This window comes from Mustela nigripes, chromosome 6 (assembly GCF_022355385.1).
Source record: "Mustela nigripes isolate SB6536 chromosome 6, MUSNIG.SB6536, whole genome shotgun sequence".
Lineage (NCBI taxonomy): Eukaryota > Metazoa > Chordata > Mammalia > Carnivora > Mustelidae > Mustela > Mustela nigripes.
The window spans coordinates 62,823,085-62,836,859 of record NC_081562.1 but is presented as its reverse complement, the minus strand read 5'-3'; the positions used below and the strand labels follow the sequence as shown (position 1 = coordinate 62,836,859).

Sequence of the window (13,775 nt, the reverse complement as noted above, 5' to 3'; positions counted from 1 at the left end):
TAATTGGGAACTATTGAATTCCTTACTTGTGCTCATCTTTAACTTTTAATTGGTTTGGAATCACATGGCGTTTACCATACATTCCTCCTTTCATTCCCATTCTTGCAGCAAATTCTGATTTAAAATATTACCGGTGTGAATAGAAGGAGAGCTGACAGAGAAAACGGAGAAGGGAAATAAGAGTAAAGGAAGACAAGACATAAATTCTTTTGGATAACGAACTTCATTGGACTGGTTTATATTATTTACTAATCAAGTTGATAATGGATGAAAATAAAACCATGGCTATTGAAATCTCAACTTAAAACAACTGACTGACTGGGTCTTATTCTCCCAGTGACCGAAATTAAATAACTACCAGGCAAATGTAATGATAGCACAGGTCCATATCAGCTTTGTAAAAAAACTGGGAGAGTCTCACATTTGAAAATGAATTCTCATACACAGTATTGCATATTCAACTTGCTTTCTTTTAGCCATATTTTTTTAGGAGCAAATAGAAAGTGTGAGCAGGAGAGGTAAAAATGTCCCAAACAATTTTTACTTGGCCGTCTACAATCACATAAACACACAGTCTGCTAAGAGATAAAGGATTTTTCATCTTTCTTCACAAAATACCGCAGGAGGAGAGGGAATTTTCTTCGTGTAAAACTCAGCCCTCATTCTGTCAGGCAAAGTAATTATGGAAGCAAAACAAATCCACATTGTCTAATTAGGTTATTAAAAAGCATAAATGCGTCATGGAAGTTTTTCCCCTTGCCTAAGACATAAAGTAAGACAATGAAAACAATCTGGTAATATAGAAAGGTTCAGAATTTGTTTCTTTTCAAAAATAATAGGTCCTTTCATCTTTCTATTTCCCTAAGACGAAGACAGTTAATTTGGAGACAGAATCTGTAATTAGTTCAGGGTTTACTTTGATTATATTTCAAAATATTTAACCAAAAACAGGAAGGTAGAAAAAGAAAGAAAATACACAGAAAAATTATCAAAGGAAGTGAATAAAACCAAGAGAGTGGGTTGCTGATCAAAATGTATTGTGCAGAGACAAGATGAATATAAAATCTACATTCATATAAACACAACCAATCTTGGATACCAAAAAGCTCTCAGGAAGAATACACAGGCATCTGCCTTTGGGATCTGAAACCAGACTTTAATCACAGCTAACTTAAATAAAAACAAATGGCATGATTATTTGCCTCTTCCTCTACTTGTTATTGCTTGAGTTTTACAAGACTCACAGCTCAGAATGTTAAGAAACAAAATGCAAAAATAAGGAAAGGAAAATGAACTTACCTGTGATCCTCTTGGCCCTCGTTTGTGATCCCATTCTGAATGACCCATGAGCTGTAATATAATAGAACAATTACCGTAAATTCAATGATACTTATTTTATGTGGAGAATATTTTTACTTTTTCTAAAGAATAATTACATTTTTGAAATCTATGTTTTAATATGAATGTATTAAGTAGCTATCACAAATAAATTAACATGCTTAAAGTAATAATAATTTCTGGTTTGATAGTTAACATTTCAACTGGCAGTTGTTTTGAAGATGTTTTAATATCACTATGTGATAGAGAGAGTCTACTAATCTACAGCTTTATGGTTCTTTGTCAGGAAAATCCTAGAAAGATGTTAACCCAGGTAAAACTTTTCACATGCCATTAAGCTTCTAGCTTATCAAGAAGATATGCTAGGGCCGCCTGGGTGGCTCAGTGGGTTAAAGCCTCTGCCTTCGGCTCAGGTCATGATCCCAGGGTTCTGGGATCGGGTCCCGCATCAGGCTCTCTGGTCAGCGGACGCCTGCTTCCCTCGCTCTCTCTGTCTGCCTCTCTGCCTACTTGTGATCCGTCTCTCTGTCAAACAAATAAACAAAATCTTTGAAAAAAAATGCTAAACAAATCATTACTATAGCTTAATTTACTGTCATGAATGATAAAAATGAGAAGGCCAAAATATTTCAATCATTTTTAGTCCTGTTTTGATAATATCACAAAAATAGGAGAGTTCTAAAGAGTGAAATGATTTAAAGCAAAATATGCCTCCAAGGTCACAAAATACAGATTTTCATTAAAAGAAAAAAAGAACTTTATAAAACATTATCAAGCTAGTCCCATAGTTGTAATAGCCCTGAGCTACTTGCTCACAAAGCATGATATTTAATTATTGAAAATAACATGTAACTAGAACACTAAGAAAATACAAGATATTGACTGAGAGGAATAAAATTCCATTCATCTGTCCAGTATGCTTGCTACTCATATGTACCAATGGAAGAACTGCCCATCACTAGTAAGCTAGCACATGAACAGGACAGACTATTCAACATATGAATATACCTCATTGGCTTTTCTATACAACAGCAATGACACCTTAGTAGAGACAATAAAAAACTAGTATGTGTTTGAACAACATTACCAAGAAATGTTTTTAACCATTTACAAAATGGTAAGACCTTATTGATGGCCATACAGTGTTCTGATTAAGAAGACCGAATTCTATAGAATTATCAAGTGCTCAGTTTTACCCACAAAAATGTACAGGTTTAACCCAATCTCAATCAAAAGCCACTCATATTTGTTTAGGAAACTGTAAAACACAACTACATACATTTTATCTGAGAAAATAAACTGATAAGAATCAGAAAATACTAGGAGAGTAATATCCTAGTGGGTTATAAAAATTATTAAAACATTATAACATTTAACCCAAATTATAGGACAATGATTTAACACTCAAAATGTAAATGAATGATACATAATAGACAATTGTGAAATGTCAAAATATGAAAAAGAAAATAAAAAAAATCAATGAATATCTAATGAATTAGTCCCCAAGTGGAGGGAAAAAAAGAGAGCAAGATAGAGAGAGAGAAACAGATTCTTCGGAAAAAACGAGAGCTGAACCTTATATACACAAATATAAATTATAGATAAAAAGACAAATTTAAAAAGCTGAAATGGTAAGTATAAAATAAAATCCAGGCAAATATTTAGACTACCTTGAAATATAAAGAGATTTTTCAAACTAAACAAAACAAAACACACACAGAGGATTATGATCCAGCTACATAAAACTTCAAATGTATGTGCAAACGTCACAGCGGCAAAATATCTCTGTTAAATGCCAGGTAAAAAATAATATCTTCAGTACATTAAGAGCTCTACTAATCTGAAAGTAATGTAACCCCTGCAAATAATTAGAGGAGTGGATAAAGATAGTTCACAAAATTAATATCAACAATCAATACTGAGTAACAATTTTATTTGAAGTGAAAAAGTTCAGTAGAAACAGTAATAAGAGAAGACTATTACCCATTAAATTAGCACCATGATCATGCTGAATACTGGTTAGAAGTCAGAGAGCTAAGTATGCATATATATTGCTAGCACGTAGTGTACAGATTCACATATGTATATATTTACACATTTATAAATACACAGACACACATACAATATATATAGATCAATTTTAATACATATTGCATACTCTTAAAAATTCATACCCTTTCAACCAGAAAATAAAAATGTAAAAACTCAATAATTACAATGTATCAATCTCTGTGTTATCCAACAAAAGGGGAACTATCTGCTAAATTAGAGTATAAAAAGAATATAATATAGCATTTCAAATTTTGTTTTTAGGGCCTTTATACAAAATTACATATGAAATCTTCATGGTATAATAAATGAAAAATATAACAAAGTAATTTTAAATTACTCATCTTTAATAAGATGATCAGTTATTTTAAGCCTTGGAATTAGTGAAAAGATTTAACTATAACTTTGCTAGCCCAGGTAATCATCATATAAAACTGCTTAGATGGCTGGTATTTCTTTAAAGCTTTTTTAAAAATTTCTATATTTAATGGCATTACATCTACTAGTAAATATTCATTAATACTCATTAACAGTTGATTATAAAAAAGTTAAACACTAATCAACTAATGAAATAGTCTGATTTAGTAACAGATAAATTAAGACCATTTAATCAGTTTTTCACTAGAACTATTGAAAACCATCTTGACACATTTCAATCACCTGCCTTAGTGAGACCTTGGGAATACCTTTTTGTCAATAACAGGAAGAAAAAAAATAACAGGAAGACAGGAAGCTTGTTTTGGCAACTTTAAACAGATGATAAACTTGAGTACTATGCTGTTAGAATAAAATAATTTAATATTTTTAAGTTTAAATTCAATTAATTAACATACAACATATTATTGGTTTCAAAGTTACAGACCATTGATTCATCAGTCTAGAGTAAAATAATTTATAAGCAGAAGGGTTATCTTCTCCTTTCCCTCACTGTTTTATCTAAGTCTTGGGAAAAATAATACTTTAAGAAGACTGTTATGCCTATTATTCTCTTGCTAATGAATTTCAACTAATAGGATAACTGAGTAAATTCTACTATCACGAGTATCACAGTAAAAAAAGAGGTCAATAAACCACAAACACAAGTTATAATCCACAATATATTGACTTGGAATATTTGATAATGACAGGTAGTAAATAAAAAAGATAACATTTCTCCAAGATCAGAACTAAAATAAGAAAAGCACAGATTTCACTGCCTTCTATCATTACCTATGTTTAAAAAAAAAAAAAAAGATGATTTTTGTTTTTTAGTCTAAGAGCAAAAGTTTTCAAAATGTAGTCTCATTTGGGGCATCACTTAGTACAGAACAAGAAGATAAACTTGATCATTATAAGCCAGAACTTAACAAACCTCCACAAGTTCACTAAATCTGACCTTTAATTTTGAAACATACCATAGTAAAATCAGCCACATGGATTATGTATCAGAGAGTTATTTCCTAGCATTATACAACAGACTACTAAGAGAAATTAAGGATAAAGGCAGGGGCACCTGGGTGGCTCAGTAGCTAAGCCTCTGCTTTCAGCTCAGGTTGTGACCCCAGCTGGGACTGAGCCCCATGTAGGGCTCCCTGATCAGCAGGAAGCCTGCTTCTCCCTCTCCTATCTCCCACTCTTGCTGTGTTTCTCTGCCAAATATATAAATAATTTTTTTTAAAATGGTAAAAGCATTCTATTTTAGTCTATTATTACATATTTCCATTATATATTATCATTATTCTATTTAAAATCTGAGTCGATCAGTTACGTATTAATATGTCAAAATGTGTTTTTAAACACTATTACTAGCTTTCTCAAAGTATTGAAGAGTTCTAGAAATCTACATGCTAAGGAAAATACAATAAACTGAAATGATAAACAAGATACTGTAATGTTCTCTATTCAAGGAAATTCAACAAGATTTTTTCCCCCTTTGGACTTGAGGAAATCATACAAAGGTTTTGTTTTTAATTAAAATAATCTGAATCAAACATCAACATTAATGATTTTAGTGCTGAATGTCTGAGGTTTGTTATAATATTCTCTGTAATTTGTTTTTTACGTTCAGAGAAAGAGGTGGTGGGGCTGCTGTTCCTCATGGCAGGGCCCTCCTGTCTCCGCAATTACAGTGTACCTGGAGCTGATGAGGATGACGTGGGGAGTGGGGAAGATAAGCACATGATAGCACATGAATATTTATCTCATTTGCACATAGAATTCATTTTACAGTCATAATAGCACAGTCCTTAGATCATGGACCAATGACTGAAATAACCACAAGGTTTTCACTATCCTAAAAAAAAAGAAAAAATCACCCATTGTGTGATAAACTGCCTGACTTAATCTTACAGATTATTTAAATTAAAATGAAGCATTTGGCCATAGGTTTCCTGTTAAGGCAGAAAGAGAGGGATAATGTTTTAGGAAGTCCCAAGTCACCTCAGTAGCCTCACTCTCTTGACTAATGATCAGGAAAAAAACCAAAAAACTTGCTTAGCTATGATAAATAATGAAAAGGAGAGCTTGCACAATAAAGTCAGTTTATTTCACAATTAAGTGCAAACTGATGTTGTTGAGAAAGTCAAAACATCCTTTGACTCAAACAGGTAGGACTGGTATTAAGTTGCAGATGACAAGGGTAGGTATTTTGACATTTTCATGGGCTTAGATAAAAGACAGAAATGGGTCATGGACCATGAGGAACAGAAGTAGCAACAGCACAATTTTTCTTTTTGCAATTGAATTCATCTGGGCTAAACTTTCAAGACAAATGAATAGTAGCATGATACCTAGATAATTCTGGGAAAAGAGACAGAAAGTCCATTAACATGATATAATATTCTTTCTGGAGAAGGAATGTTTATAATTTTATTATTAGTTATATAAAGTTTCTAGAAATGTAAGAGAGACAGATACTAAGACTAGAAAAATGAAAAAAAAAAAGGATATTCAAATATATTCCAGTTGATAAAGAATACATGGCTGCTTAATTCAGGAAGAAAAAGGAATGTCTCTCACATATAAAAACTACCTTCTGCGTTATTTGACTGTGATTACTCCTCTGGGAAAAGGCATTTTAATAAGATGGTTTGGGAATATAGAGGTTACCAAGGTTATGACCACATACGCTGAACAAAAATCTTTCCATCTGAGGAAGGCATGCTCTTAAAACAAAACAAAACAAAACAAAAGAAAACAAAAAAAAGACCATCTTTCTTCTTTTCCAGCTCCCATTCACCAAGATAGGCAAAGTGGGAACCCTTAAAAATTTATTTCTAGGAAACAAAGCATACTTCCTTTAAAAGAAACAAAATTATTTAAAGCATTTTGAAAATCCTAACTTCCCTGACATTGAGTCATTTTCATCCTTATGGAATAAATTCTTTTCTTTTTTTCTCTCTCTCTCTCTCTCTCTCTCTCTCTCTTTAATAATACATTACTACATCACAGTCTTCAGCTAACAGTATGTTACACAGTACTTAGTTCCAAGGAAAACAAAACTGCTGCCAAACACCAAATTTAAAAAGTTCACAGGAGAAAGCAAAGAAGTCAGCATGGAAACAAAATGGTTCTATCTAAGCAGAGGTATTTTTTAATAATAGCATGAGAAATGCAGATAGTTCAAAGTATATTTCTGTAGGTAAGAGACTTTCCTTTCTCATTTCTATGTTTTTCCCTGAGCTATAATCTATTACTTTCTGTTAGTGTAAAAAAGAATGCCTTTTAAGGGATTCTCAGGAAGAAAAATTTCGCCATAGCTATGAACTGAAAAGAGATGAAAGCTGCATGAGAACCAAGAGAAGTGTAAAGACAAATTCTCTGCATGTCCTTAAAGAGGGGAGAGTTTTAGACTGGAGAAAAGATAACAATGGAGAGCAACAGTAACATTGTCATCTTCCCCTTCCTCTCCAGAAAACCATTCTTCTGTTTCACTTGTTGAAAATTACTAAAGCATATTTTTGAAAACATAAAAACAATATATATATACTGTTGTATGCACTATTACATAAATGTTCACTGTATATACTTACAGGTACTATGTATGGTGTAGATAAGGATGACAACGTTACTACATAATCCCCTTTGCACTGCATCATTTAGTCATTACACAAATCCTGACCACATATTTATTGTATGCCTGTTATGGTCAAGAAACTATTCTAGGCATAACCTACCCATCCATGAGCAAACCAAGATGCACCAGGAGTCACCTGGCTCTTACAATCCTAACGAAAGGAGATGGAACATGAATAAATAAACATACAAGGTGATGAGAAAGCTTTGCAGAAGCTGAGAGTAAAGGATGGAGAATATGTGGCTAATGGCCCGTAGGGGCTGGAATAGAGCTGCTTTCAGGTAAGCAGGGATCAGGGAAGTCCTTCTGAAAAAGTGACTTTTTTTTTTTTTTTTTAATGAGAGAACTGGAAAAATGAGAGATGTACACACAAACATCTGGGGGTCGGCTCTCCAGATGGAGGAAATAGAACATACCAAGATCTTGAGACAGGAGCATTAGTGGTTAATTTGAGGAGGAGTACGGTGCTCTTAAGCTAAAATTTTTTTTAAAGGGCTGGATCTTTTTAACCACGGGTATAGATCTGGTATTTACTCCCTTTCTCTGGCATGGAATTATCTAAAAGTTAATCATTCGCTCTACTCTTTAAAAATTGCAAAGTACATTCTGTAGAGCAATAAGGGCCCAGGGATTCTCCCTTCCCCAAACTCTTCCTCAATTTTATTCAAATTCAACATGAATTTATGGAACAGATCCTACACTCCACAAAGGCGTTGATTAGCCATATCACATGGCATAAATTTGTCATTCATCTACATGTTTTTCCAAGAGTCATAAGATACATAAAGAGCAGGGCTGCCTTTAACTCCATTTACTATGAGAGGCACTGAAACGTTTACTGATAAACAAATTAAAGCTTGTCTTTATCATTAGCATGTTCCCTTTGGATTCTTCCCTTGGCAAACTCTTTTTATAATCTCTTTACTACTTACTTAGGCTTTCTCTCTCCCAGATTCTAGGTGGGAAGATGGGCCTGGACTGCTGATTCCCCCATCTGCAGAGTCTACCAGATGGCAGTGCCCAGCCTGGGAAGTCTACACAGGCTCAACCCCTGTCTAGTCCTTTTAGGGGAACTGCTCTCAGTCCTTCATATTCCTTTCCTTCTCCTCCTGTTATCGGTAGACTAAGAAGTTCACCATGACAGTGTGCTCTGCGGGAAAGGGACACCAAAATCTTGTACACTGTATATACTTACTATATTTGGCCTTAGGCCAAGGGTGTTAAGAGAATCCCCGAGGCTCCCACATACTATTCCCAGCCCTGCGGGGGCTCTTCCCTAGGGTATGGGGAACAGAAAAGCCTACTGCAGGTGACACAAAGATTTACCCTCCTTTATAATTGAATGGACAAACTGGGAGGAGACTCGCTCTGCCTCCTTTCCAGTAAACCAGATAGGGCTGTTGGAAATAATACCAAAGATTTTAGGGGGAGGCAGGACATGGTTACATTACACAGGATACTGCAAAGAGCCACAAAATTATTCATCAGATATATCCAAGAGCAGCATAAAGTTTTTGGGGGGTGGGCAGCTGTCACCATGGCTTGCCCTTGACTCTTAGTGGGGGGACAAGAGCAGTGAGTCTTTTTTAGCTTCCTAGTCCCAGGCTTTCATGCCTCAAGGATCTTAAGGAGCTTTCTCAGGATCTAAATATGTTTCTGGTTTTGTTTTCCCAGAGTAATTCAGCTTTCTCCTGTTCTCCCCATCTTGAATCTTCAGACAAATTAGCAGGGGAAAAAAAAAAAATTCTTTAGGCCCCTTAGCATGGAGAGCCTGGAAACAGTAAAGCACTAAATGACTGAAATTAAGGGATTTTTTTTTTTTTTTTCACATTCGGTAATAACTACCTAAATTCCATCCACTTGGCACAGAATAAATCCCCGATCCTTACTCTTAGTGTTCCAACCTAGTATAAACATCAGAAACACGAGGGAATGAGAAGACTTCAAATAGAAATCCAAATATTCTGGAGTTTAAAATCCCAGCTCTCTTCTGCAAATCCTTCATCTATTTCTGGTAATTATGATGATATTCCCACACTCTGATTAAGAGTGTTTCCATAATTCTATTTCTGTCTCCGTTCTCAGAATGATAATCATTGCCCTAAACCTATGTGTGGCCACTGATGAATCAAACCTTCCATTATTTTTATGTATTAGATCCTGACAATCTTGATGACATCGATTTTGGCACTTTTACTGCTAATTTCCATTTTTGGTACTATTATTAATAATGCAATCACATCAGTCTTACGCTTAAAAAGTACAACAGTTCATGACGAAATAGCAATAAAGTAAAATAAGCTTGTGAAATCCTGCAAAATTCTGAGATAGTCTCAATATATACTAGCACTGTTAAAGTTTGAGGAAGTCTTAAACAAAGGAACATAATTCAACTAAACATTTCCAGAAGTATTTGATCATAGAACACCTTTGTTTCCAAAGGGGTTAAAATTTTCCCTTGAGGGGCACCTGGGTGGCTCAGTGGGTTAAGCCGCTGCCTTCGGCTCAGGTCATGATCTCAGGGTCCTGGGATCGAGTCCCACATCGGGCTCTCTGCTCAGCAGGGAGCCTGCTTCCTCCTCTCTCTGACTGCCTCTCTGTCTACTTGTGATGTCTGTCTGTCAAATAAATAAATAAATAAATCTTTAAAAAAGAAAAATTTCCCTTGAAACACATTCTGAGAAACTATTTTTTACAGCTTTCTAAGTGCTTTTCTTATACATTTTTTCATATAATTTACATACTCACATATAATCCCACAATTTTTTCCTACTATATTACTTTTAACAATAAGGAATTACTGAGTCCAAACCAAATATCACATCCTGAGCAATGAAGTTTACTGGTAAGGAAAAAGAAAAAGACGTGGGAGTTGATTGGTCTTCATGGAATTCACGGTGGTAATTAATGTGATAGATTTATTTCTCTAACATCCATTTTTCCACTCTGTCGTCTCCACGTCATTTAAAAACTGTGGAACAAGAGGAAAACTGAATTTTTCAGACAACCCTATGAAAATACTATAAATTAATCATACTTTTATTTTTTTTCAAATTTTTATTTAAATTTTAGTTAACATATAGTATAATACTGGTTTCAGGAGTAGAATTTAGTGATTCATCACTTACACAGAACACCCAGTGCTCGATGGGTGATGGATATTAATCATATTTTTTAAAGTTGGCTATAGAATGACCTCAAAATGTATAGTAAATTATATATCAGAAGTTAAGTTATACCAAATTCTACCACATCGCTTTAGTACATGTAACTCATTGCTGCATTCACACACTCATTTATTCATTCTACACCCTTCCAACAAATATTTAACAGGTAGCCACAATAAATCTAAAGCCCCGTGCTCTAAGTAAACACAACTAATGTTGATATTGCCAACCCAGAGGCATCACAGGATCTTGATAAAGAGCAGCACAGGGGTTAAGCGCATAGTTCTAGGGGGCTGCATGGCTGGTTCAAATCTCCCATCTGACATGACAGTCTTACTAGACACATGATCTTGGAAAATTTAGTCTAAGTTTCTGTGCCTTAGTTTCCTATCATTAGAATTCAGATAATAACATAATTCATGAATAATAATTCATGATTTAGGGGAGTATTAAATGACTCATTACATCAAGAAGGCTTAGTGTGTGTAAGGCTTAATGTGTACCTAGTATGAAGGAAGTACCACTCATTAAATGTTATTATTTCTATCACCATTAACAATTATGTAATATTATTTAGGTGTTATCACACTCTGATTCCTTTTAAAAAGTGTAAATGATGATGATCTATATGGCTGCTTTCTATTAAAGTAGAATGGAAGATACCCATCCCTTGACCCATGCCAACATACAATTTATAAAATCCCATCAAATTCATGAGTAAAATGAAACTTTGTGTACCATCACTCACAGTAATATAACACATGTACATGACCATGGAGTCTACTGCATTTACTGCATCCAATTCTGATTATTTTCTGTGTAACAGCTGGAAAACCCAAACTGTGGCATTGCTACTTTACTAGGTCCCTTGGTGGTGCAAGCAGTAATGACAACTGGGACAGCTTACTCTTCTTGATGCATAGAGTGGCAAAATGCTGAGAACCACAAATAGCAAAGGCTTGAAAAGATCCGCTAGGCAAAAGCCATACTATGTTTTTCCAATTTGGAAAGAACTCCCACCTTCAGGTGTACCATCTATTAGTTGGAAACACAACCAAATTTCCAATGCAAATGATAGCTAATGCCTGGGGGGAGAGGGGAATGGCAAGCAAACAAAACAAACCCCAAAAATCCATGCAAGCATTTCTAAAATAATCACAGTAAAAAAGCTTTTATGTTCTTAGCAACAAAACAAATGCATTTTTCTTGTAAAATAGTAAACAAGCATTCCAACTTCAAGTGATTAACTCTATCAACTCTACTTTAAGTGAAATGCTAATCTCTGAGCAGCCTTGAATGTGACTATAAATCTATACTTTACAGTTTGTATTATTTCTGCCAATTTGTGTAACCAAGTAAAAATCTTTGAAAATGGGGATCTCGTTTATTATTTCCAGCTCTTTATATGTTATTTTTAGACAAGATCATGTTACTATTTCTCAGTTTCCCCTATATATATTCAGATTCCATTTCTACAATGCCTCCTGAAAGGACTCATTCAAGAATATCCCCCCCGCCCCAAAATTATTAAAACTCAGTCAAATCCACCAGGACAACTTCATGAAACTAATCTATAAAACTGATCTTAGAAGAAAAATTTGGAAATCCCAGGGAAAATAGTAAAATCCAGAAAAAGTCTTAATTGTGGCAAAAGCTGCAACTCAAGATTCATTTGGATAGCTCTAAGATTTTTCCCCCTTTTTCTTAATCAGATATTCTTATGTATTGTATGTGGTGTAAACAACCTATAATTCCTTTAATGTAAAAGCATTAAAATTAACAGTGTGCTGAAAAGTGGGAAAATTACTTTGATCTCCAAATAGTTTAACATTTGTGAACCTATAAAAATATAGATATATTACTATTTAGTTGTTAAGGCCTTACATATCAACAAAAGAAACTAAATCTGAGGAAAATTTTCCACTTAAACCATCTCTTTTAGAAATGGTCTTAAAAGTCAATAGCATGACTTTTCAAAATAAATCTCAACAATTCATGTTGCTTAAAAGACTGAGCTCATTTTAAGTCTCATAAAGGACATAAAATACTGAATTAGTTTTTTACAATTTCTTCTCAATGTGAAAGTTACATTTTTCCAAAAATGCTTTTTGTGAATTTTTAAGTCTTATTCAATGCTAAGCCATGTTTCTCATTAGCGCCAAAAAACCTTAAGCAAAATGACATAATTCTCAACATTTTCCAGGCTACTTCCTCCTCATCAAACAGCTTCACTTTGGGGCTGGTAAGAAAAGAACAGATTCACTTAAGTGGCGGACAACAATATATGCCAACTCCATTACATGTATTACATGTCCCTTGGGGTTCTTCTTTTCCTCTGAGCTTGGTATTGCCAAAGTAGTTTAGTTCAACTTTCTACAATTAGTAAGTTTGAACAAAACATGTCCATTGCGTCCTCAAATCCTTAAACGTTGTTGGAAATAATTTATTATAAGGCCAGAAGATACTCTCTTAGTTCAAGCTTAAGGCAGAATATATATCCACATCCCCAAATTTGACTGAGCCCCTCAATTCTTTTTTATGACTCCAAGAACCATTTGATACGTTGAAAGTCATTTCATCTGTTTATACTGCAAGCAAAGTTCCTTTCATTAAAAAAAGTTTTCTTGGAAATTTATTCCCTTTAGGGACATATTATATGGGTCACTAGGGATGAGGGAAAATAAATTGGAATATAAGATGTTGTGGCAAGAAAAAGGGAAGGGAGGAAGAAAAAAAGTAGGAATATAGTACTATCTAAAGTTCTTTGTTGCAATGAACTCTTTGAATTTCAAACTTTATGAACTTTCGATTACAAACTTAATAAATACTTTGTATTGTATGAGGTGGATAGTATTACAGGTGCAAAAAGAATGGCCATGCTCTTCTCTCAGTTTTTACTTCAAGTACTAGGGTAGAGAAAACTTACTTGTCTTTTTTCTTTCTTTCTTTCTAAGCGTTACTATATGCCAAAGCCTGTGTTAAAGGCAAAACATAAAAAAAAGGAAGAACTAAAAAAGTTAACTTGGAAGGAAGAAATACAAGGAAATAGATACACAGCTAACAATGGCTATTAAAAAAAATCATTCTGGGTTGTAGAAGACCAATTCTGATTGTTGTATCAATTTACCACTGACCTTGTCAATTTGAATCAGTAATGTACAACAGAT

General features: G+C 34.1%; 1 protein-coding gene across 1 annotated transcript in view; it reads right to left on the bottom strand.

Annotated features, from left to right (window-relative positions):
* The window catches only part of PDE3A (phosphodiesterase 3A), a 314,549-nt gene that overhangs the window by 121,155 nt on the left and 179,619 nt on the right, over window positions 1-13,775 (bottom strand). The window contains exon 2 of the mRNA XM_059402688.1: window positions 1,300-1,350. Within this exon, the coding sequence (XP_059258671.1) occupies window positions 1,300-1,350 (51 nt within the window). The remainder of the gene's footprint in view (window positions 1-1,299; window positions 1,351-13,775) is intronic.